The 27,648-nt window shown below is 41.7% G+C and overlaps 1 protein-coding gene across 1 annotated transcript; it reads left to right on the forward strand.

Moving 5' to 3' along the window:
• Positions 1 to 3,935: 3,935 nt before the first annotated feature.
• cers5 (ceramide synthase 5) lies at positions 3,936 to 27,648 on the forward strand (the record flags this gene model as incomplete). Its single annotated transcript, XM_080727274.1, has 10 exons — positions 3,936 to 4,108; positions 15,369 to 15,474; positions 17,661 to 17,791; positions 18,087 to 18,144; positions 18,310 to 18,360; positions 19,935 to 20,027; positions 22,885 to 23,013; positions 23,976 to 24,082; positions 25,446 to 25,602; positions 27,472 to 27,648. 10 exons carry the CDS (start codon positions 3,936 to 3,938, stop codon positions 27,646 to 27,648), a joined length of 1,182 nt encoding a protein of 393 aa, XP_080583400.1.

Below are 27,648 nucleotides of genomic sequence, written 5' to 3' on the forward strand. Positions count from 1 at the left end.
TTTTTCTATTGATTAGTCACGCCATGGAGACTAGAGTTCAATAATATTTTTTGGTTTTTGTCACATTCCTAAGACAAAAATTTGATTTGAGTAAATTTACCCCCATTGATTCCGGATGGTGACCCGTTTCGAAACGGGTCACCATCCGGAACGAATGGGGGTAAATGTATTGTTATCACATTTTTGTCTTAGGAATGCAACAAAAAACAAAAAATATTATTGAACTCTAGTCTCCATGGCGTGACTAATCAATAGAAAAAAAGTCATTTTGGGGGTGAACTACTCCTTTAAGACAAGTACATTTTGATGAAGATACTTTTGTACTTTTACTCAAGTACATTTTGAATTCCGAACTTTTACTTGTAAAAATGCAAGGTGGATTCAGGCAAATATTGCAGCATGGTCATGCTGGACCTCCAGAAGGCATTTGACACCAGCGTAAGTCACTGATTGATAAATTAAAAGGTATCGGTCTTGATAGCGCAGCAGTGAGATGGATGCAAACAGGTGGTGGAGGTGAACCCCCTCCCCTCCCCTCCCCCCCTGAGCATAGGGCCCAGCCCGCCCCCTGCGGCAGGACTCAATGGCTTATGGTGCCGTCCGTAAGCTTAAGGTTGCGACCATTATGCAAATGTGTGTTTCGCCTTTGTTTTCGAGTATTTGCCGGTTTCAAGGGGCCCGGCCACAGCAGTCCCCCTCGTGCCGCCGGGCCTGATAGGGCCTCTGTTCGCGGATGACTCGGCTCTCCTTGTCTCGGTCAGGGACAAGTTGAAGGTTCAAAAGGCCCTTAGCGCTGAACTAAATAAGATCTGCACCTGGCTCAATGACAACAAACTGTCAACAATAACAAGAAAAGATGAAATGTCCTACTTGGGTTGCATCCTAGAGGCTAATCTTTCCAGTGAAATAATGACTACTAAGGTAATCAAAAAAATCAACCAACAAACTTGTTTCTTACGGATTGCCCCGCTGGTTGGAAAAAAATACATTGAAGACTCTAACAGGAGCACTCATTGAGCCCCAGATTCCCCACTTTCACTATGGAGTCCACATATTCACGACGCCTCAAAGGCCCTAAAAACAATTAAGGCTCCAAACAGCCCAAAACAAACTAATTAGGCGCTTCTGCTTAACCTTCTATCCATCTCACAATTACAACACAAGGCAGCTCTACAGATCATGTCCAACCCTCATTTGGCAAAAAAGGGTCAAATGCGTTCTCTATGCTAAAATGTGGAACGCCCAAAGGCCTTAAAGATAATGTAAATCTCTCCATTCCTTTAAAACAGTACTGAAAAGCCACTTAAAGTGGTCTGCTACTCTAACTGGTCATTGAAAACATAGCATATCCTTACTTACCTCCCCTGATCTTTCTATTGTAAATACCATCTATTTTCCATTGTCTATCCTTACCTCCCCCTGACCTTTCTATTGTAAATGTCATTTTATTTTTGCATTGTGTTTTTTACAACTGTTTTTCTGATAACAGCCTAGCACAGGCATGCACTATTGTACATTCCGTGTTGGTCCGGGGAAAGGGGGTGGGTGGGTTTTCTTTTCCTTTTCTTGTTTTACTATTGTTTGTGTTGTTTGTCTGTTAATTGCATTTTTCTTTTGATTATGGAAAATAAAAATATTTGATAACAAAAAAAACTGTTTTTCTGATGATATCTTCTGCATAATACTGTGTTCTATCTGTCTGTCATTCAATGTTATTTTAATTTAAAAAAAAGGATCTAAACAAGCCAAATAGCCATAGGCTTTCTTGGGCGTATCCTTTTAGTTGACCGTGTACCAGTGAACTGTACTGTCATGAAACTGTACCTTTTCCTATGCAAACTTCTAATAAAGTCTTCAATCAATCAATCAATCAATCAATCAATCAATCAATCAATCAAAGTTAGGCTTACTTGTTTGTTACTTTATAGATTTAGATTACAAAACATACATTACCGGCTCACAATGCGTCTCGATGCGACGCATTGTGAGTTTGTAGATCTGCTATTTTCAAAATATTTTTATATATTTGAAAACTTGAAATGGGACATTCTGCATAACGAGTTCTTTTACTTTTGGTACTTTTAGACAATGAAATTTTGATGCCGATACTTTTGTACTTTTTCTCAAGTAGGCCTACATTTTGAATTCCAGACTTTACATTGATTGATTGATTGATTGATTGATTGATTGATTGAAGACTTTATTTGAGTTTGCATATAAAGGTACAGTTGCATGACAGTACAGTTCACTGGTAAAAGGTCAACTAAAAGGATAGAGCCTACCTCAAAAAAAGCTTTTGGGCTTGTTTCAATTGGGGTCCTTTCTCATAACATAGAATGACAGACACATTACAGTATTGGGACGTTTAAGTAAAAATAATGTAGTACTTTTTCCCACCACGGCAGCTAAACACCATTTATGCATGAATGCATCCATCCATCTATCTATCCATCCATCCATGATGATCCATCCATCACTTCACTGAGAGTAGCGTGGGAGGAGAGGAGGAGAGGAGGAGGGGCCGCCTTACTTCCTCAAATTCCAGTTCTAGAGTCTACATCCCATAGCTCGGACTGACAGCAGTGCCGTGATTGGCCAGTCAGGCTAATGCATGCTCTTCTGCTCTGTGGAAGATGAACAGTAGGTCATAACATAACTGCTGCAGTGACACTTTACTTTCTTTTTATGAATTGAGTTCAAAAGGACCCCAATGTAAACAGGCCATTGTGCTTTTTTTGTGGTTTAAATCCTATTAGTAGACCTTAACATGACATACAGTATCTGAACTGTAGGCCTATTACTATGTCCTGTAGGCCTACTTTTACTGTGGGAACTTCAAAAGTATTCAATCAATCAATCAATCAATCAATCAATCAATCAATCAATCAATCAAAAACGGACATAAATAGACTTAAGAGTTGTTAAAAGTATTTGAAGAGATACAGTGATGACGTTTTTAAGGATGTACTTACCCATGTAGGCCTACCTGACAAAATACATCCAAAACATCAAGGATGTTCACAATTACAACACCATGGCAGCTCCACAGATCACGTCCAACCCAGATTTAGCTCAAAAAAGGGTCAAATTCATTCTCCTGCTATGCCGCTAAAATGTGGAACGCCTAACCAAAGGCCTTAAAGGTGTGTAAATCCATTCCTTTAAAACCGCTCTGAAAAGCCACTGAGGCTGATACTCGAACGTGATGAAAGAAAACAAAGCCTATGCCTCCCCCTGACCTTTCTATTATAAATACCATTTATTTTGCATTGTGTTTGGGTTTTTATATTTTCTTCATAGTAGGCAACTGTGTTTTATTTGTCTGTCATTCAATGTTATATGGAGCCCAAAGGACCCCAAATGAAACAAACCCAAAAGCTTTCTTGAGGTGTTATCATTTTAGTTGACCTTTTACTTTTACCAGTGAACTGTAAATGAAAATGCAAACTTCTAATACAATGAATCAATCAATCACCTTCATGTAAAGCATATTATTGTGTGCAAACTTCCAAGAATGAATGTGTGTGTGTGTGTGTGTGTGTGTGTGTGTGTGTGTGTGTGTGTGTGTGTGTGTGTGTGTGTGTGTGTGTGTGTGTGCGCGCGCGTGCGTGCGTGCGTGCGTGCGTGCGTGCGTGCGTGTGTGTGTGTGTGTGTGTGTGTGTGGTTGCCAGACGACAACGCAACAGCGCAACTGTTCCTCCGAGCGATGGGATGTAGAGCCATACCTTCCTCCTCCTCCTCATCTCATGTCCCTGGGGCGGTAACTAAACTAACGTTAATGAAGTGGAGTGGGGGGCAACAACTCATCAACAAACTCTCAAGGAGGAGATCCTTATACTTTTATATATATACTTCTATTATAAATTCTTCTTTGGGGATACGGGAACTTCTTTAAAAAAAAGAAAAACAGCTCAAGAACAGAAAACCCGTGAAGAATGGCTGCTCTTTCAGCCTGGTTCTGGAACGAGAGGTTTTGGCTGCCACACAATGTAACCTGGGCGGATCTCGCAGACCCAGCACCCGGGATTGAGTATCCCAAAGCCGGACACTTGCTCTCTGCCCTGCCGCTGGCGGTGGGGATTTTTATCGTTAGGATCTTCTTCGAGAGGTGCGTATACGTAAACTTAAAAGGTTGGAGAAAGTTTAACATATAACGGTAGGGGGGTTGGGGGCAATTTTTCACATCACGACACATGCCCACTTCTGTGGGGCTATAACAACACTAAAAATCTGAACGTTTTGTGGCTAATAACGCTAGCTGGCGATTTCCTGTCTTCTTTAAACGGTCAAATCAAGACCCTGCATGACATGTATGATGCTTGGGAAAGTCTGGAATGTTGCAAACTGCTATTGTGACATCTTGTGTCTTATAGGCATGGTGATGGGTGGATAGAGACGAGTATCTAAACCAAAGTGTGAATGAAGAAGTTATAAACTTTTTAAACCTTTGTTAAAAGTTTCTATTGTGAGGGCAAGGGAATTGCACAGTAGCCTAGAACATGTATTGATATGATGACATGGAATTGAAGCACAGTTAGCAGCACACCCTGACTAACTTCTAATGCATGCATGCAGCAGTGCCAAGCTGAAGTTCAAGTCATGCAGGCAGTTTCTTGCTGTCTAACCAAGTGCAGACATGTCACGACGGAGGCGTTTACTTTGGCAACCAGAGGAAAAAAACGGGATTTGGTTATTCATTTGACTGTTACACGGGAGGGAAGTTATATCATCCTTAAAAAGATAAGGCAGGCCCAGGCCAGATTGCTGTTATAATGCAGTAATGCACTCACTGATAACATGGGGGGAAACATTGGAATTCCACTGACATGCAGTTGATTCTTTGTGGGCTTATTTATGCTGTGAAATAAACGTGCTCGTTTCTCGGCGTCACATTTCCCACTTCCAAATGTCACCTCTCTCCATGGGCTTTGATCTTTGGTCTGGGGTCTTTGGTAAGGGTTTATTTTAGAGAAAGCCTTGATATTGTGTAATAACGGCATTCTGTTGGTGAATCTGAAACACGCCTACTTCAAGGCACTGCTAGTGCATGACCGTGACTACTAAACCAACAAACCACAAACTGAACACGTATGGAAAGTGTGATGATGATAGATCTGTTTAATAACGTTTTTCAAAATCACATGCCTTGCCAGGGCTTAACAGGATTATTTGCATTGACACCGAAACATATAGGGAAAAAGTCATAATTGATAAGTTAATGCATGTCATCTGCTATAGCCAGATTTATACTTTGTTTGACAACATTGTCATGTGCTGAAATTAGCCCAAAGGTATAGTCCACTTTTGCACAACAACATAGGGAGTTATTATTGGGATACATTTTGAGCAAGATAATATGGCTTTAGGGAGAGTTCAAACGCAGCCCACAGTAAGTAGAGTTTCAGGACAAGATTAGATGTTGTCATCTTGTGATCCTGGGCTTGGTAAAGTGAGTAAAGTGCCTGTGAATAAAGAGCAGTCGGTTACAAAAGGTTATCAGAAACCATAGCCGAGGTGTTTGGGCTGTCTCTCTGTCGGGTACAATGGCAACTGGGGAACCTATCAGGTGCCAAACGGCTTCTGGCTTTTCCGCTCTCATCAGAGGCTCTGAGCCTCCAGGGGAGTGCAGTGCCTGGGGTGATATTATCAGATACCATTAACCCTGTGTCTGTCATTCTGGCCTGGCGGACTCATTCATTTATTCATCAGAGAACCGGCAGACCTGGGCTTGGTTTCCAACACCTGCTTTCCACAGCGCAAACACAGCGCGGTTTAAAGCACAAACACACTGAAACACAATGCACACAGAGTGTGTCAATTAGACACACTGCATGTAAACTAGAATTGGATATTATTGGAGAAAAAATGTACTCACACAAACCTTGTAGCCTATACATACTGTAATGTACTGGTTCCCAAATGCTGGGTGGGGACCCATTTGTGGGTCGCGGACACATTTCTATGGGTCGCCTAATCTTTGTTTTGCGAGCTTGTAGATCTGCTATTTTCACTAGTTTGGGTCCCGGGCGATTGTCCAATTTCTCTTTTGGGTCTCGAGCTAAAATGTTTGGGAACCACTGCTGTAATGTACACGTATTCTATTCTGTCGGTGTTATACTTAATAATTTGTGCATACTGCATACACACACGATCACATACGATTGCAAAATGTCGATTATCCACTGCCAGCTGCCAGCCATGGCTTGTGCCAAGGTTTGTTTGCTGCATGGCTAGTGGTGGAACAATGGAGAATAAGCCAGTGTAACCTAATCTGTGCCTAGATAACAGGCCCGAGTATCATATCTGTGTTCAAAACCCACGCCATGTTGAATTAACACTTGCATTTTATAAAGGTGATCAAAAACTATGATCCTTTATTTCCTACCATGTACAGTATGTAGCCATAAACTTGCCGCTAGGCCCAACTAGCTTGGTCTTGTTTACCAATTACTATGCTGCTGAGCAGTGCCCATCCCTCCAAACATGTCCTTTGTCCTATTGAAGCAAGGATGCATATCTGCAAGATCCTCTTTTCTCTTTTACCCACACAGGCAGTGGCCTGTGTAGGTCAGGTTGACATTACTATTTCAGAAGTGAAACAGGTGTTCTTTGTTAGACTTGTTTCTTGTTTGATCATAATCATTACTTTCCTGTTGGCAGCAACTGTGTAGAACAGTCAGGGTGTTGGTGTGTGCAGGCTAAGGCCTTTCACTAAGCCCCGTCATGGGTTGAACACTGTTAATACTGGAAACAATAATGTGTGTCGGATTATGAGCTGCCAGACATACCTTGCAATCTGCAGCGTGCTGTTAACCAGTTTCTCTTATCTACCGCTATCTAAGTTCTAATAGTGGGTATGTCACCTGTTGGACTCATCTTAAAAGGAACACTGCCTCTTCTGGGAATAGGTTTTGAGGAAGCTAGGAAACAAATGTTGGTTGTCTGGTTGTCTGCTAACGACACATCCTTCTATTCTGCGTTGTGTTGCCCTGAGAACTGACGTTATGGTTTCTTCCTGATCTGTCGTTTTCCTGTTTAACCACTGTCCCTATTTTAGGCATATGTTACACTGAAATAACAGTTAAATCGCACCTGTGCGAACTGTGTTATTGGTATCAAACACGACACACGTGTGTACATCTCCTTGTATGGGCCTTTCTGTCTTCTGTCCGTGACGTTAGTTATCTCCATACATGGAGTTCCACACTCATATTGGACATAGGGACCTACACACAAAGCCAGACGTAGGAGAGGTTAGCACAGCTCAAAAATCAACACGCGTACGTCACGTGTTGTGATGCTGCATGCTACATGTTCAGGCTTGTCACAATTATATATATATAATATATATAATAATTGCTTAATCACAGTTATTTGAGATAATCACTATTAATTTGCATAATAGTCATTGTCGTCTCAATGTTGAAAAACATTAAAAAACAATAGTGGAAATAGCCGATCTACAACCTCACAATGTGTCCCAATGTAACACATTTAATCATAAAATGATTAAATGGCCTTTTTTGCATAGTAAATTATAGGCCACTGTCAGTAATTTTGTATATTAAAGGTATTTGTCATATCTGCGCCATGCAACTTTAGTTTACAAAGCCTAAAAGCCAAACAGAAATGTGATACTTATGTTCCAATGTTCAATGGAATAAATTGTTAATCAAAATTATTTGTATGGCAATTAATCATCAAATATAATGTCATGCTTGTGACAGGCCTAAACATGTTGTGAGTTTTGATGTTCCCAGCTTTTAATTTCACTGACATGAACACTACATTTTTGTAAACATATATCGGTATTCGAATAGCCTAAAATGAAGGGAGCACAAGCGAAGGAGTGTGTGAGCTTGTAGATTGGTTGTTTTAACTAGTCATCATCGTACGATAAAGTATACAGGGTGGTTAAACCAACAGTGCAGAGTCTGTTGCTCAAGTTCCCTCAGCCCTATGTTCCCTCAGCGACGCGGGTGAATGTTAACCTGGTAACCTGCCGATGCTGGTGAGCAGCTAACTGGTGAATGTTAACCACTATGTTCCCTCAGCCCTATGTTCCCTCAGGGTGAATGTTAACCTGGTAACCTGCCGAATCCGATGCTGGTGAGCAGCTAACTGGTGAATGTTAACCACTATGTTCCCTCAGCCCCTAACCTCAGTGAGGGAACATAATAATAATAATAATAAACTTTTTTTGTATAGCACCTTTCATGACATGAAATGCAGCTCAAAGCGCTTTACAGAGCAGAAGATGAAGCACAAGTGCTTAACAGAGAAAAAATAATAATATTAATAATTAATTACAATGATTACAATAAAGCAGAAAAATAAAAACATAAAACATTGAAGAACAATTTCAGAACAGTGCGGATGTCAATTAAACTGCACAGGGATTTAAACATTCAGCTAAAAGCAAGAGTAAAGAAATAGGTCTTGAGCTGTGCTTTAAAGCTATCCACAGAGGCTGCCTGTCTTAAGGTGTCTACACACCAAACAGCCTATAGGAGACTCCTTCTGACTGTACACAGACTGCAAAGAACTGCAAAAAACTAAGCACTTATTTTTTTTTTTTTTTTTTTCAGACGACGCCGACTGTAGTTACTGTATGGCAGTGGTGCCAGGTCTGCTCCTTATAAGCAACGTTGATCCTGTTTTCCTATAATGTTGCTAGTTGTGTGGGTTGCTTTTGTTTGGGCTTGTTTCTGAAGTGTAGTTGCTTATTTGGCCTTGCTTTCAACATTATTTTATAAAATAACTAATGTAATAGAGTTCAGAGGTGAAACTGGTCGCGCTTTTGGGCTTATTTTCATAGACCTGGTCGCGTATTTCACTCACAGAATCTGGCAACCCTAACCCTGCCGGAGGCAGCTCTGTTCTCCGTGCAGAGGAGGAAAAAAAAGAAAACATCAACACGGGCACTTGATGGACTATTACTAGCCTACTACTAGCTTTGCTTTGGATCCGATTGGAATAGGAATTGAGAGTTGAGATTGAGAATATGGTATTTAGTAAAAATATGCGACGGGAAAATGTCTCTGGCTTGTTTTGGCTTGGTTTTGGAGCAGTAGTAAACTATTCTACAACTCCCTCAATCTTACCGACGGCGAGGGGCGACTGAACAAAACTGAGCAAGTCCAGTTTTCCAGTTTTCGGTCGATAAGGTTCCCGACCCGCTGCCGAAAACCTGACGATGAGCTCCCGTTCGGCAACAGGCGCTTTCCGCCGCCTTCCGCCGCCGAATCGTCGCCGAATCTGTGCGGTTAAAAGTGGCCTTTAGGTGTAGTGGGAGTTTATTCCAAGCTGTCGGTCCGTAGAAGCAGGAAGCTGCTTCACCATATTTTTTACATGTCATTGTTGGCCCATAGGGTCCAGGGAACATACAGTAGCCATGATTGTGTGAATCATAGCGAGCTCAGGGATTGCATTCAGTGCTGCATTCTGAACGGTCCCATCCTTTATGTATGTCCAAGGTTTTCTTTCACAGATTGTGCTGCCTCCCTCCGAAGCGCCACCGCTGTGAGCATTCACAGGCCATGCCGAGCCTGTCTCCTGGCAACAGGCTTTGTGTATGTTGGAGTGGTCAGGTTCTGAGGAGGAACAGGGATGTTTTGACACATGACATAACAAATATATTAGTTTGTCACCTTTGTCAGCTTTTATCTGCCCATCCCCATTCCCCTCCTGAGGTTCCCCTCCAGGCTAATACTAACATGGGCTATTTTGACATTAATCCTCCTTGTTAAAGATCACTGGGGTTTATGCTTAATTAAGAGAACATATCCCATTTGTGTGGCATAAGGCGAAATTGCTTACCTTTTGGCTTATAAACATCTTAATCGCTGACAAAATGTAAAATTATACTCATTATAAGAGGCACCAGGGGCTAACTGAGGACGGTTGAATTAGACTTGCAACGTAACCTACACGTAGATTAAAGAGCTTCATTCAAAAGAGACAATGGCATTGTTGTCATGCCTGCATGTTTATGTCCCTGACTCACTTTCTAATATCTGCTTATTTATTGTTCAAGGTTGCCTCCTACACTGTCAGACTGTGATGAGAGAGGCATTATATGCATTGCCTGGAGTAACGTTTAACATTATGTCACAAAGCTGAACTATGTAGCCCAGGGCTGGGCTGGGAGGGAAAGCCATGTCTTGACATTGTACCAGGTGATCTTGACAGGTTTAACCCCAAAATAGATGCCTCTGCCTGGATTATTTGTTACCGTGCAATATATTTATTCTGTTGTGTCATATTGTCACCAACTACTAGACTATAACTTTATTCATCATTTAGACTAATACTCCTTCTGTATGCTTCTCTGATTAAGCTAATGTCACCTTGTTTTTGTTTTGTTTGCTTTTACCCAATGAATTGAAAATGTACAGTAGTGAACCCAAATAGTTTGCAATCCACTTATAGATTGCGAACCACATAGTTTGCTGTGTGGTGTTTCTTTTTTTTTTCTCGTTTTGGGGCTTTTATTGGATAGGACAGTTAGACTGACAGGAAATGGGGGGAGAAATGGGGAGCGACATGCGGCAAAGGTGAATCGGGAATCGAACCGGCGACGCCGCCAGGCATCCATGCCTAAGTGCTATGCGCCTGAACCAGTAGGCCAAGCCCCTGCTGTGTGGTGTTTCATTCAGAACTGGATGGGCCAGGTATCAGGAGGCAAGGCTGGTTCATGTTGCAAGACAATAAGAACGGGGAGGACAACAAGTGGGAGGTTTTTTGTTAGCGACACAAGCTGGGTTTTCTTTTTTCACTCCTTCACATGTAATGCATCACAATGGCTCAGGTTATTGGGCAGTAAGTGTCAGATTCCCACGGCTGAGAACCATCTCCTATGTACTGCATTGGCACAATGGAATGGAATTACCGGTGTATCATGAATTAATTATTGGAATAGTGCTGTATATCAGGGGTCTTAAACGTTTTCAGGCCAAGGACCCCTTGTTTGAGAGAGAGATGAAGCAGGGACCCCCCACAACCTTTTCGTAGATTCCATATAGTTTCATTTCATCGTTTGACAGCACAATCATCAGTGTATTTTGGATTCATGCTAGTCCCATATAGAACCTCACCCGTCGGTGCATACTGTTGTGCTCCGAGACGAGGTCCTATAAAGATTTAGTGGGGGGGGGGGGGGGGGGGGGGGGGAGAACTTCTCCAACGTTTAGGTAGAAAACACTTTTCCCGAAATTGTATCCACAAAGTAAAGGTAGTTCCAAGCTCCCAGACTGTGATAACCTAACAAGGGTCCATAAAATATGAACCAGGGCACGCTAGTTTTGTAATGTTTACAAGCCTGGAAGTTGCAGCCGGAATGGCAGCATTAGCGCCTCCTCTGGTCGAATGTTGCATACTGTGACAGCTATTTTCGGCTAAAGTTCTCAGAATATGGACACTAGGGTTCAAGTGCATGCATATAAAAAAGGAGAAAAACATGTTCTATCACACAGAGATTTGGAGGACCCCCTGTAGTAACTCTGAGGACCCCCTAGGGGTCCTGGACCCCCTGTTGAAGACCCTTGCTGTATATAATTGGAGAAGATTCTGACGCAGATTAGAAGGTTGTGCCTGGGCCTCATGAATGTTTATGAAAAATAAAAGCCCCATCATGATTCTACATGTGGCAGAAGCAAGATATCTTGAGTTGAAATAAATCCATGCAGGGCCTGTAGTGTGGATTTCTTTTTTCAGTGACTCAGCAGACTTGCTGTCTGTCATCAAGAACAAATTGAAAAGCTATCTCTTAAAAATATTCTCATACCGCCTCTTTCCCACTAATTAGATGCCCTCGCCATGCCAGTCTTTTATCTCGTGCTGTTCTTATAATGTCATTCTTCCATTATCTGACCTTCTGTGTTTACTAGAACATGTTCTGCTACCTTAAGCCCGGCGTACAACTATCAAAAATAGCAGATTTACGAGCTTACAAAATCTACCACGCGATCTTGAAGTTTGAGATTGTAGATCTGCTATTTTTGCTATGCGACACCTCCAGGGGAAAAAGGCTTTTACCTTTGTTTTGCCCCTTGCTTGAAATGAAGACGCGAGCTACAAACTGGTGTTTATTCTGCAGTTCAAAGCTAGGTTAACCCCCCCCCCCCCCAATGGAGCATCTCTGAAGTGCTTGAAGTCATTAAAATGGTACTTACTACTGTACTTATAAAGATGACCTCATATTAAATAGAAATGCCGAAGTCCCAGGGAATTCCAGCTGTTACAGGGGACTCCCCTTGTATTACAGAATCAGCATATGGAACATTTAGTGATGAGATCACGGCTAGGCGATATGGACACAATCACACTATTTTGGACCGAATACCTCCATCTACAGTATGGTTACGATATTGTGGGGATAACAATGCAGTATATTAAGATAAAAAAAATATTTACACTGAGATTAGCCTACTGACAATGGATACGTTATTGACATTTGTACTCGATTATCCGGTAGGCTTGTTTGAATTGTTCAAATTCTTTACTGAAAGCACTTGCTAAGCCAGAGGTAAAGAAAGTTTGACAATGATGAAGCATGGGCTTTTGAGAGGTGTAATCGAGGAACCAAGGAATTCCAGTAGTCTCAGCATGGAGGTTTTTACCACAAATATTTCTTGTATTGTTTGTCAGAGATTGTTTAACACCTTCAGAATCAGTACATTATACAGTAGTCCACTGGTTGTCAACTGCAAATGTTTTTTTTTCTTTTTGTAAATACAATGGGCATTTTCTTTCCAGAATTAGCTTAAAAGAATTGAAGGCACACATTTAAAGGGTAGAGCCACCCATTTTCAACTAACTCTCTTTTTCTATTTTTTCCCCTTAGTTTTTGTTTAATCATGTCTCTTTCATTAAATAAAATGTTCTTTTGTGTGATCATCATCTTGCTTAATATGAATAAATTAACAGTACTTGCTCCAGTGATGCATCTTTTACACTAGCAGCAGTTGGATACTGTGTGTTTGGAGGGGGAGTGTTTATATTTGTAAATGTGTTTTTGGGATGAAGTGCAGCAGGGAACTCAATGCTTTGTATTAGCCTATTAATTGTTCATTGATACCGCCACCTGCACCCGTTTTAACCCCCAAAAACACTAATAATTTAACAAAATAATCCAGAAATTTTGCGCGTTCACCCAAAAGAGTCCCACCCTGAAGTTTCCAGGCCCACCCTATTTCTCTGTTCTGGCTGCGCCCCTGATGCGTGTGCAGTGCACTGATCTGCTTCTCTGCAGTGCCACAGGTTCACTCCAGTCCTCTGCATCATCTTTTCTCAACCAGGCCTGTCATTCATTTCACTGGACCAAGCTATCCTCCAGCAAACATCGCATTACTGTCCGCTGCTTGTGGTTGAGTCTTCCCCAATAGACTGTAAAAAAATATGGACAGTAGAAAGCCATTGGTTTCTATACTGCGAAAATTATGCTTTTTTGGCCCTTGTACGGGTGCCGCCATCATTGTAGAAATCAACGTTCATTGGTAGAAATGGTACCATCTTGAAAGCTATTGGCTGCCAACGGTCACGTGCAACCGCAGGGATACTTGGGAGAATGTGGTGTTGAGTTTGCAGAAAATAAAGCACACAAAGAAGAATCATCACAAGCCTATGATCACAAGCCTCTCCTACAGCATACCCTGCTTTAACATCAATTATAAATTGGACCATATTTTCACAAAACGCATATCATGGTGATTGAAATGAGGCTTCAAACTAGCGACAGTATTCATGACAATGTTTATTAAGGTAAGAAAATCAAATATAAAGGTTCGGAGGAAATACATGGAATCCTATGGAGAACATGTTGCTTCTGGTACCAGAACAGCACAATTAGCGGCCAATCATAGGAAATTTTAGTTCCGTGTTGCTTCATTTTAAATCCGGACAACTTCCCCCCTGGTCTTCCCACTAAGATTTAGACCAGCTGTTTCTGATCTCCTTTAATTAAGCACTTTTGTAACGTCCGTCCGTCCGTCCGTCCGTCCGTCCGTCCATCCATCCATCCATCCATCCATCCATCTACCGGTATCTTCAACCGCTTATCCGGAATCGGTCACGGGGGTAACAGTTCCAACTGAGATTTCCAGAGTTCCCTATCCTGAGCAACTTCCTCCACTCCCTCCGGGAGTATACAGAGGCGTTCCCAGGCCAGTGTGGAGATATAATCCTTCCATTTGGTCTTTGGCCTGCCACGGGGTCTCCTCCCAGTGGGACGTGCACCGAGGACCTTCCCAGGAAGGCACTCGGGAGGCATCCGTACTAGATGCCCGAACCACCTAAGCTGACTCTTTTCCAAGTGTAGGAGCAGCGGTTCTACTCCAAGTCTCTCTCGGGTGACTGAACTTCTCACCCTATCTCTAAGGGAGATACCAGCCACCCGTCTGAGAAAACTAATTCCGGCCGCTTGTACCCGTGACCTTATACTTGGTAATGTAACATAGGTAACCCACGCACCCTGCTTATGTACTAACTAGTGCTGCCAAATGTAAACATTGTAAGGATAATCATCCCAGATTATTATAAGAATATGTATTGGTTTTGTTTCTTGACTCTCACTCTTACAACTCTCCTGTGTTTCATTCTCACTGTTGTTGCTGTTATGACACCCGAATCTCTCCTGGGATCAATAAAGGTTTATCTTTATCTTAACCTGTGATGATAAACTGCATACTGACCTTGTGGACTTCTATTACTTTTATATGCAAATGAAATAACCTATATTTTTGCAGTGATAACATATAATAATAGTGTCATTATTGTGAAATTGTAATTGTCTTCCATTTGCTGTCCAGCAGCTTCAGAGAATCTAAATATGTTGTATCTTCTGGCTTTCAGAGGCTTTTTCACATTTTGAAATCTTCTATTAGATTCAAACGGACCATTTATGGGATTATTATTCATCATATTATTAAGCACAGTGTCACAGTGAAATCCTCAGCACACAAGATACATTATTTACACGACTTTATTCAGTTTCACTGTTTAACAGTTTTTAGGAATGTTAAGTGATCATAGTTTCTTTCACCTTACAAACAACCTCAGAAAGTTATGGAAAAGTTCTTGACTTTTATGTCTGAATGTGTGAAAGAACCCCAGATCAAGACATTTACATACCAGATAAAATACAAACTAATGCAAGCTCATGCAATAACATAGATAAATTATACTACTACAGTATATACTAATCTCTCTCTATTTGAAAAATGTAGCAAACAGTTTGAGTCATAAAAAAAAAACAGAGTTTGTCCTTGGTGACACAGGCCCAGTAAGTTATATTTATATCCATACAGCGAGAATGTGTGTATGTTATGGTGTGTATTGAGACTGAGTCTTCCTACGCTCTGTGTTGACAGGTTTATTGCTGGCGTGTGTGCCCAGAGTCTACACATACAGGCAGACGTGGGGCGGCGATGTCAGCCCAACGCTGTGTTGGAGAAAGTGTTTACATCCATCACAAAGGTAAACACGTTATTACTGTGGTTCTAGTCTTTGTTTGTTTTTTGTCTTGTTTGCCCATTTACATAAAACACTAGGGATGGGACGATAAGCGATATTATCGTTTATCGTGATAAAAAACACTCACAATAATCGCATCGTGGAGATTTCATTTATCGTGAAATCGTCCTCCGTCATGCACTGGGATCAATTTAACTTTTTATTTGCAGAGGTGCATATCCGGTACCACTTAAACCCTCTATTGGTAAAACGTAATATACATACTTGATACAGTCCCTTTTTCACTCTGTACCAAATCTCTTTGCCAAAAAATAGCCGATCTACAAGCTCACAACGCGTTGCGTTGCAACGCGTTGTGAGCTTGTAGATCGGCTATTTTTTGGCAAATGTTAATGTTCTGCCCCAGGATAATGGATGTTGGGGATATTTTGATTATCGCGATAATATCCTAAATCGCGATTTCTTTGGTCACAATAATCGAGATATAAAATTCTCATATCGTCCCATCCCTATTGTTTACTATGTGGTTCATGCATTGATGGATGGCGGGCTGACTGACATGTTTTGAGTTTACACAGGTGTACGTCAGTTTATTTGAAATGTACATCTTGTCACATGCCATTTGCTCTAGAAATAAATGTTTGGGAGACTGTAAAGGTTCTTTTTACATAATAAATTGGGTTGCGGTGAAATATATTATATATAAATATATTTGCTGTTACATTGAGCCCCAGCAGTCAGTGTAAGCCACCCGGAAAAATATAATCTGTAAATATTGCCTAATGATACATTGTGTTCCTGTTCATAAAAGCAATTAAAACAGCAGTTAAATTAACCCCTAGGAGGTGCACTGACACACACTACACCAAGCTCAACCAGCCTTTTCAACTTCTCCCTTTAGCCCTCTTATTTCTTGCAGGCTACACCTGAATACCTTTACTGCACATAAAGTAAACAAAGGAAGGATAGCCAAGGTTGGCTTGGTTCACTGTTCACATTGCAGTGCATGCAGCATGCCCATAGGCATAATGAAGCGTCAGCGTTAGTTTATGCAGGACATGGGAGTCAAGTGCTGCTCGGCTGTAGTCAGTTGTCAGTCAGCTCTGTTCTCATACCTCATTAACATATCTGCTGGTCATTATGTCACATGACTGCCATACTCCAATCAAAGCTCATCAGTAGGGGAGGCTCCTTTAAATAGAGCTTGCTTCTCTACCAACGCTTGGTTCCGGAGCTTCGGGATCATTTGCTGCTTACCTCCACCACCCCAGCCTCCACCTTTGCACGATCAGTCTGGCTAAATACTTGTGATTGTCTGATTAAGTTACATGTCAATATAAAGTACTGTGATCTTGAGTTTCATGTCAATGTTGTTAAACTCAATACTGTGATTTTGACTAAGTTCATGTCAATGTTGTTAAGCTCAATACTGTGATCTGATTATGTTACATACTATGATCTGATTATGTTACATGTCATGGTTATTGCTTTTGCTATTCTATCCCTATGGGGGGTATTGCTGCGTTCCCTGATTTTGCTTAGCATGCTCAGAAATGCCTGCACAAAATTCAGGGAGCATCTCCGATCGCGGAGCCCTTCAAACGCCAAAATTAACTGTATTCCATTTATGCAATAAATGGTTAAATCTGCTTTACCTGTATTCAGTTTATGCAATAAATGGTTAAATCTTCTTGACGTGAATGTTCGTGCCTAAAATATTACCAACAGTGTTGTCTAAAAAGGTTTTTCTTTTTTTGCAATAAGAGGCCTTGTGAATGCAGGCAACACAGCAGCAGGAGCTTAGCAGTGCCTACTTTGTTTTTGTTTTCCATCACAAGATCGAAGGCAGTAATATATTTGAAACTATTTGACAGGTTCTAGATCAGGCAGCCAGATATAACTAGTGAAACGACTTCTGTCTGCGACAGTATGCAAGGTACATGCATTCTGTTGGGGTTATTTATTTCCATTGGAGGAACTATGTAATGCGGTCTACAATGAAACATTATGCACAACTATGTTTCCACTGACAATAACAGAGACTCACGAACATTAACAATGTGCCTTTCACTGAATTTCTGACATAGTTGTGCAGCAAATGTCTCTGCTTCCGTCTCTTAAAAACTAGTATTTTTGTTATGATAAGAATCCCAATGTTTAATGGAATAAACTCTCTGTCTCTCCTGTAGAACCCAGACTCGCGGCATCTGGATGGCCTGTCCAAGCAGCTGGACTGGGAGGTACGCAAAGTCCAGCGTTGGTTCCGGCAACGGCGAAACCAGGACAAACCCAGCACCCACACCAAGTTCTGTGAGAGCATGTAGGTCTTTTTTCTTCCTCCCAATGCTCTGCTCTGGCCTTTGACCTCTCTGTGGGTTTGAGCACACAGCATAGCACAGCACAGTGCTTTCTGTGAGGATATTGTGTTATGTGTGTGGGGGGGTGGGGGTAAAGGTTTATTTGCATGATATGTTTGAGTTTCACACATTACTATTCAGGGAGAATATTGTCATTTTGTGTGGTTGTATTATTTGGTTTGTATATTACTTTGCCTGATTACATCAATAGTTACATCATATCTTATTGCAACTATTTTGTTTTTAATTTATTTCTAGGTGGAGGTTTACATTTTATCTATGTATATTTACATATGGGATCCAGTTTCTGTGGCAGGTGAGCCTGGCACAGCTCTGCAAAGAGCAGTGAGTGTACCTGTCAGGAGAGAGATTTACTGCTATGATAAATTGTAATAAATAGGCTTGTGTTTATTTCCCATACATACAGTACAGTAATAACACTAGTATTTGTTTGCTGACCTAATATTGTTTTATTGTACAGTGTCCCTGGATGTGGAATACACGTCATTGCTGGTACAATTACCCCTATCAGGTGAGAAACTGATTGGTGTATGACTTTGGTGTGCATGTTGTTTGTTTTTTATTGCTCTTTCTTTGAATTCACAGGCCCATCTTCCAGGCAAACTTTAGGGCTCTTTAACATATTACAATTCTATAGTATCACCAACGACACAGAATCCTCATACTCCACCTACCTGGAAGCAAATGTTAAAGGACAACTCTGCTCCAAATAACATCTAGGCTCATTTTCCTATTTATATTGATCCCAAATGACTGTCCATTGGGTCTATTAGGCAGATACGCTCCTGTTGTCCAGTTTCCCTCGCAGAATGCAGCAGCCCTCACAGCATAGAGAAGATAAGCCTATTGCTTTTACGCTATATGTTGTGGTCAAAAGTGTGTTTTTTCTTTTCTCAATCTGTTATTACAGTAGTTGCCATTACGCACGCATCCATGCCATCGTTGTCCCACACCAGCCGCCACACTCTGCTAAACAGATGTTTGGCTATTATGTGTTTTGTCAAGTCCCGGAAAAGACATGCTGTGATTGGTCAGTATAGTCACACCCCAAACCATGATTTATGAGACTGTGGTGGCTTGTGTGGGACAACCAATGTGTTTGTAATGACAACTAGTAACACATTTGTCAAACACTTTTGACTGCAACAAATAGTGTAAAAGCCATAGGCTTATGGGCTCCACTCTATGCTATGAGGGCTACTGGGTTCTGCTGGGGAAACAGGACAACAGAGCCATTTCTGCCTAATAGACCCTATGGATAGTAATTTTGGATCAATATAAGAAGGAAACTTAGCCTAGATGTTATTTAGGGTGGAGTTGTCCTTTAATGTCTGTTTAGTTTTATTTAGCTGGCCTCCTCATCTGTATCCTTGAGTAGATGACGTTATGTCACAACAAGACTCTGTGAAAACTACATTATTAGGCTGGGCTTTGTGAGGAACTGTGTGCAGTTTGTTAGAGGGATAGTCAGTAATGGTGTCTATTACGTATGTGAATTCCTTGATATGAAATGTTCACCTGCAATTTTCCTTTGTGGTCCCAGTAATATTTATTGTTAAAGTGCTGTAACGTGACCAATGTTGTAACCTGGTCACCTTGTAACTTGACCAATGCTGTAATTTGGTCGTCTGTAACACGGTCAATCATTTGCCATCAAAGTCACCCAGCCAGCCCAGGACCCAGTCTGACCCAGCCAAGAACAAAGAGTTAGCAATGTTGATTTACATTATATCTGATATACGTATGTGGTTTTCCTGATATAGAGCCATATGATTTCAAGACCTTTATTGTTGCAGCTACAGTATATTGAACAGGCTAGGTGGATTTGCATGGTGACAGCAACAGCCGGAACGTATACCGGTTGTATATCTCATAGATCTCACCTCTAAACAAACAAAACTATTTAACTGTTGAAAAGGAGTGAGTTTTGTTCTTGTGGTGAGGTGGGCAGCAAAATCCTGAAAGTTAACTTCAAGTTTAACGTTACATTTGACATCACTTCTCCATTTTTCAGTCAGTCTTTACCATGTGCTGTTTTGCATTGGAAATATGACCGAATCCGCCTTTCTCTATCAATGTCTATAGGTCCTGACTCCAGGGCTTTATCACTACTACGTAATAGAACTGGCATTCTACTGGTCACTCATGTTCTCGCAGTTCACTGACATCAAAAGAAAGGTGAGTAGTACCACCATGGAAGGTATTGCCAGAGAGAGACAGAGAGAGAGACAGAGACAGACAGACAGAGAGACAAAGAGAGAGCGAGAGAGAGCAAGAGATGAAGAGATGGGATGGCACTGCTGTGGATGCTCAGTGTTGCCACTCCCTGTTTCAGATTTGTAAATACACGTATTGTTCCTCATTTGACTGTGTGTCTCTGAGCGTGTCTGTGGGTGACTTTCTTTCAGAATGACTGTCTTGTGTGTGTGTGTGTACTGTATTTGTAATCTAAAATCTAAAAATCTAAAGGAGAGATTTGTGGTTTTGCTTTGTCACAAGCTGTTTAAACTGTGCTCCTTTGTGGAGAAGGTCATGTGATCTGCTGCTGGAGAAGGAAACGTGCTCAATCTCTGAATGTCAGACAGATTCGGCACTTTACTATCATGTGACAGTGGAGCAGGCCTAGCTCTAATACAATTATGGAAATCCCACTAAGCACCACTGCCAGGGGTTGGAGCTGGTGTTCACACTGTGCAACAGACCACTGTCCTGACTTCACTGGTGCATATGTTTCCTCACAGCCAATTTGTAGTGTTTGATAAAGGAAAATAGGTTAGCAAATCGTATTATTATCATTTATGTTGGCGGTTTGGAGCCATCAGCCAAAGCTGAGTGTAATTCACTTCAGTGCCTTTGATTTAATTATGTTATTCATAGTGTGACGTTGAGATGAAGTAGCTGTAGCTCTTACTCAATTGAATGATTCTGTAGATGCCTTTCTTATTAAGGCTTTAGTGACCGAAGCCTTCCAACAGGCCGAGTCTTATTTGTATAGACTCTAGAGCAGTGGTTCTCAACCTTTTCAGGCAGTGACCCCCAAAATAATCATATTTTAACTGGGGAACCCCTCCCCACCCTGACGAGCACTAAGAGTTGAGGCATTACATTTTGTATAACACGGTTCTATTATAGAACGCGTTGTGAAGCGTTGTGAGCATGTAGTTCTGCTATTTTCAGAATATCTGTCTCTAATACTTGATAGTTTGGCCAATGTTTAATTTGTCATTTTAGACTAGAGGTATTAAAAAGTCCTATTGTCACTTTAGAAACGTGCATATACCCCCTACACACTTACACTTTATGTTGGTTTGTTTACTGTTGAGTGACAAAACAATGTTGCACATTATCTGTGGACCCCCCAAAATAATTTGGGACATCTTTTTCAAGGGAATCTTGGCTGTGAAGGGCATTTCTTTACATAAGAAATGACAATGCATTAAACATTAAAATTAAAAATGTACTAACCATAAAGGTGACAATTTTTAACCGAGCCATTAATGAAGGTCTGTTGAGTAATTATAATCTTAATCAGCTAAACACTAATGAGGTGGCAGAGTTTTACGACCTTGGAATGAGTAGCAGAAGAACATGGGTCCTGCTCATGCATGGCAAAAAGGCTTTCCAAAGTAGCTGGTAATAACATTCTATTATAAAATAGCCTTTTTGCTAATGATCTAAGAAAAGTGAAATGCACTTTGACATGTCCCCTGAAAAAGGCCATGATGACAAATGGCTACTACAACAACTGTATGATTGTACTGTAGCTATCTGGCTCAGTTATAGTTGTTTTATATGATATTGTGGTCTTGCTGTTGCAGCAGTCAATGACTAGTGAAGCATATTTTTAAGTGTGAAAACAAGACATTCTCCCTAACCCCTTTTGTGGTCGTCCCTTCTGGGCATGTCATAATTAGCAGAGTATTTGGTGAAAATAGGCGAACATTCTGTGAAAATAGCAGATCCACAAGCTCACAATCGAAGAGAGAGATTTGGTATAGAACCCTGGGGGACCTCAGTCAACAAAGTAAGCAGGGTTTAATACAGCTCTGTTTGTTTGTCTTGGATTGTTGTGGACTGTTAATGTCTGACCTTTATCTTCTCCCTCTGACTGTCCCAGTAGTCTGGCTGCTGTGTGTAGTTCATCACACAGAGTCTAGAGTCTGTCTACCACTGCTGGTCCTTTCCTATAAAGGCTTGAACATCGTCTTGTTTAGAAATTCTGTGTGTGAGAGATTTATCTCTTTCATGATATGTTTGTTGTGTGTCTCCTCCTTGCACTTGAACTCAAGTGTACATTTTAAACCACTTGCCACTTGGACTGAAAACAGGACTCTAACAAATTTGGTACTACTAACATGGTTGAATGCACTATACAACATATGCCGTCTTTCTGAAGCCATTTACTCACAAATCAGCAATACTTAGGAGACTGTGTCCATCTGCTTTTGCCCTGTTCAATAATAAACATAAAGCAGCTATTTCCATTCTGTAATGTATTTTTAAGTCATTGGAAACCCTTAATGTCTATTATATGTGATAGCCTGTAAAAGAATATACAGTATATATATAAAAAATGCCCACTACACTGATTAAATAATAACTGACTAAATAATGGTATTCTGCTGCTATGTGAGGGAATAAAAGGTCATTGTGAATACCACATTGCTCCCATATTCCCCACATTATGCCACATGCACAACTAAAGCGAGTTCAGTTATTATGCCTGAAGGGAGTTACTTAAATTGTACACCATAAAACTGTTCGACCAGAACAGCCATCTCTTTTGGTCGTTTTATGTGCTCTACGTTGTTCATCATTAATGGGTCTTAGACGGTTAACTGTGTTGAATTTGTCTCTTGTGTCGGTGAGTACGTGTTGTGGTTTTAGAAACCCACTGCAATCCAAACCAAATTTCCCTTTTGCGACAAGGGGGGGGGGGGGGGGGGGGGGGGGAAACTTTGAATGTGGAAGAGTTAAAATGACAACCACACCACATGCAGATCTGCCCTCTGCTTTGTTGTTTTTTTAAACACAGGACTTCCTGATCATGTTTATCCATCACCTGGCCACCATAAGCCTCATCAGCTTCTCCTACGCCAACAACATGCTGCGAGTCGGCAGCCTGGTCATGTGTGTCCACGATGCGTCTGACTTCCTGCTAGAGGTCAGTTAAAGTAGATATAGTCACACAGTACAACACCGTGTGACTTGTAGTCACCCTGCACGCTGAAATATGTGGAATGAATTGACATGTCTTGACTTTCCTGAATTACTTTAGAAGACCCCAAACTATATATGATTGTTTAAATACGCTTGAACATTATCTCTCTTTCGCGTGTGCTCTCTCCATATCTCTCTCCCTCTTTTCATATCTCTCTCTGTATTTCTCTCTCTCTCTCTCTCACACACACACACACACACACACACACACACACACACACACACACACACACACACACACACACACACACACACACACACACACACACACACACACACACACACACACACACATTTGGACTTGTGTAATTCCCTGTTTTCATTTCCTCATTCCTTATTGAAGGAAGCATGAGCACAGTTCGGGGCTCTCCCCAGGTTGGGGTTGAGTAGCGCCCAGGATTACAGTTTAGACAAAATCGTGGGATCAAATACATGTTATGGCTACACCTCTATAGACACGGCCAGTTTTGTGTAATAATAATTTAAATGACCACCTTGGATCAATGGAACTAACGCAGTATAAATATATTTTGTATCGTATTTGTATTGTATTGCATACAGTTTGTATTAATAATGAATTGACTACAATGGACCACAATGAAAACACCTGTCAATCATTGTGGTCAATGTTAATAACATTGTTAATAATAGTGTTAATAAAGTATATAATCAATCAATAATTTTAAGAACGAATTCATTTTTTTATATTAATGTTATTAATTAATGTTATATAATCATTAAAATCGTAGTGTTTTGCCAATTATTTGGAGGCCCGCTTGCAATACTCTCGCACCTTGCCAGTGGGCCCCAGCCCACAGGTTGGGAACCACAGGTTGGGAACCACTGCGGTACATGAAATCCGGCACCCATTAATCATGTAATCTTTCATGTGTTCTTTCTCTACAGGCAGCCAAGCTGACCAACTATGCCAAGTTCCAGCGCTTGTGTGACTTCCTGTTCATTGTTTTTAGTGTTGCATTCTTCATAACGCGGCTTGTCATATTTCCAATATGGTAAGTGCATCATGCCATCCACCATTTGGGAATGCATGCCCCCCCACCCACCCACCCGCAGACATATGACAGAATCATTTTGTGCATCGCTCTTTGTGCATCGCTCTGTTAAAGAATTGAGTCTTATTATGCACGCTACCACTTGTTACAGCAGCACTGTTGGGCTAGCCCAAGTTATGCCTGGGACAGATACACAGAAAGACACAGATTTCATTAAGTAATAGACAGGAAATGGGGAGAGAGATGACGAGTAACACACAGCAAAGGTTGTCGGGAACGAGATTCGAACCCGCGACACACTGTCAGGCTGGCATTGCAGCCTAGGGTGCCCAGGGGTCCGCTCACTATCCCGACAGGCCGCTGTTCCGACTAGCGTCGGCAGGTTAGTTACTGAGGTACGGTTACTGAGGTTAAGTTTAGGGTTAGGGGTAAAGTTAGGGTTAGTTTTAGTGTCGGAATACCGGCCCGTCGGCACACTGATGCGGACCCGGGTGCCCAGACAACCACGCCGGCGGCCCGGGACAATTATTCAAGCTATCTATCCTAGGAGACACAGGGAAAACATGCAAACTCCACACAGAAAGGCCCTTTCGCCAACCCCACCGAGGGTGCGGGTGCTGATGACGCGGAGGAGGAAACACGGCCCCAGTGCCCACAGTGTCCCCCGGCGGGAATCGAACCCAGGACCTAGCTGTAAGGCGACAGCGCTACCAACTGTAACACTGTGTCCCCCGAATATCTTGCTTTTAGCACACTACCTGTGAGCTCATTTATTGAAGCTCTCTCCAGAGAGCCAGACAATAGAGAGACCTATCATTGGTGAATGTAACCTGAGCAGCTATATTCAATGTCTTGGTGAGGTTGAGTGATAATGCTAGTGCTGCTGGTACAACTACCCAGGACTGAAATGCATACCTCGTCGAGGGGGGTAGGACTAGGCCCTGATGACAAACAAACACCTGCCACTCATTCAGCTTTGGGGAACATGTGGCCATACCCTAATGTTGCAATGGAGTGAATAGACCCATGATGGCTCTCGCCTCCGGGTAAATTGGCTGCATTGCTCTCACCGGCACCCACATAGGAATTTGGCTTAATTAAAGTGCAGCTTGCCAACTTGTTGTTCGTGCTACGATTAATAGTTTTTTTCTAAATGCCTGTGTGTGTGCAAGACGTGTTTGCACATGTACACATTGCACATCAGTGTAGGTATGCTGATATTAGTTACATGACTGTGTTGGTGTTTGTTCATGTGTGTGAGTGATAGCGTGAGTGAACTCAAGCACAACTAAGGCTATTATGTGCATCTGTGTGGTCATGCATGCATGTTATGATGTTCTTGTGTTTTTTTCCCCCTCTCCAGGATTATCAACTCTACCTTTTTTGAGAGCTGGGACATAATTGGACCATATCCTTCCTGGTGGCTCTTCAACTCCTTGCTGCTGGTCCTTCAAGTGCTGCACATCATCTGGTTTTACCTCATAGCCCGCATAGCTATCAAAGCCATGCTACGTGGCAAGGTGCGTAGATGGGATGGATTGTTAGATTACTGTCAGATAAAAAAAAACTGTTCTTTCCTGCACTTTAATGGCATGATATTCAGATTACTTTTTTCATGGATAGACATTGTTGCATTTGCCATTCAGTCTGAAGTAATCTTCTGCTACGAAAGACGTCATTATACTGTAGTGAAAAGCACATGTAGCCTATGGGAAGGGGGTGAGCAGGTCTTAAAGAGCAAGGTGCCGCCAAGGTATTTCAACAACAGAGCCGAGGGAGGATAGCCTGAAGATATCAATGAAACCGTCATACTGTACATGGAGCCATGGGATGCATCAAATATCACATAATGCAGCTTTAAAAGGCTTTGGCCTGATAACTGCTGATAACTACATAGAGGGAGAATTTCAAGAATAGCAGGCGTTCGAGTGGGGAAGTGGTAAAAGTACCTGCCCAGCCCACCACCATGGAGTATAAGGTTTTGAATCCACTGCGGTGCGTTCCATCCGGCTTTTGTCAAGCGCCAATACGAACACATTTGGCCCGAGTTCAGGGGAGGTAAGCCAGGTGGGGAGGGTGATATTTGTCACATCATGTACATCATGTACGGGCCGAGGCAGCACCTTTCAGAAGGGAGTGGTGGGCAGGAGGAGTAGGACAGAGGCACTGCGTCCTCCCGGTGGGCGCTCCTCACTGGCAGGTGAGCCAGTAGGGTATACGTTGTGAAAACACACAGACAATGTGTGGGGAGGAATGAATTGGCATAAGAGGACAACAATAATTGTCTTCTCAAAAAAGAAGAAAAGAAAGAAAAACATTTAAAGAGGAAAAACAGTTCAGCATCATTTAAAAACAAATTAAGCATAGAATGAAAGTCATGTATTTGTTTTTTTGACATGTACAAAACTATTAAAAATAACTAGTAAATTACTCTGAATGAAAGAATAAAACGGTGTGTGTACCATACATATGCAGTAACTATGTGCCATCTGCTCGTGAGAAAGTTTGACAACACAGCAGCTGTTTGTCCAGAACTGGCTCTCCCTTTTGTTTCAATCTGTTCCTGACAATGTCTCATTCTTTCTGCAGACGCAGTTCATTTCCTATCCCTCGGGAATGAGAGGGAGGGATCCTGTCTTTCTGTCCCTTTTTCTCCACTGAGCCCTTCTCGCTTCTCTCCCCTTTCGCTCCTGTTTTCTCTGTGCTTCACAACTATACTGTACCTTCTCTGTTCTTTGCTGTAAGTGTTAGTTCAGTCGCTCTTTAGGGATTGCGGCTCTCATCATTCATTTACCAATCCCAAAAGGATTCGTATTGCACTTAAATTGCACTGAAACAAAGGCTGCCATTGTATCAGATTGGTGTTTATGCCTAGACGTGCATCCAGGGACTACGGTTGAAAGTTTGCCTCTAAGCAAACACTGTCTTGTTTACAGTGATTACTAATTTATTTATTAACGTGCGCCATCCCTGTGATACAAATGATAAATAAATGAGTCAAAAACAAAAGCACACCTCCACCCATAATTTGGGGGAGGTGTGCATTATTTATGTCATAATGTGGTAATGGATTCTTTTGATGTCAGGTATGTCCAACTGCTTCTCATTAGGCAGCAGCCAGTTGAACAGTAGACCACACTGCCTCCCTGTGGGAGAAATGAGGATAACAAACATTGCAATGCTAATAGAACTTTTTTCTGTCTGTGATATTTATTGAAAGGATCGTGCAACCAAGTATGAATTAGCCCGTACACACAACAGTCTACAGATGAACTACATGAATTAATGGCCATTCTGCTGTACACAAACCATAGTCTTTGTTCAATTCTCTTCAGTGCGGCCTAACAATTCACCTAAAACTAGCATTTTTCTCCCTGTCTGATTGCCAGGTGGGTAACGATGTCCGCAGCGATATCGAGAGTAGCTCTGAAGAAGAAACTGACGTACCCAAAGAGCAGCTCAAAGCCTCCCCTCTCACCACCACCTCTCCTAAGAGTGAGAACGGAACTAATGGCATCTGTACCACCATCAAAGCCAGGACACAGAACCACAGTAACAGCTGGTGA

This window comes from Nannobrachium achirus (genome assembly GCF_963921795.1).
Source record: "Nannobrachium achirus genome assembly, chromosome: 6".
Classification (NCBI taxonomy): domain Eukaryota; kingdom Metazoa; phylum Chordata; class Actinopteri; order Myctophiformes; family Myctophidae; genus Nannobrachium; species Nannobrachium achirus.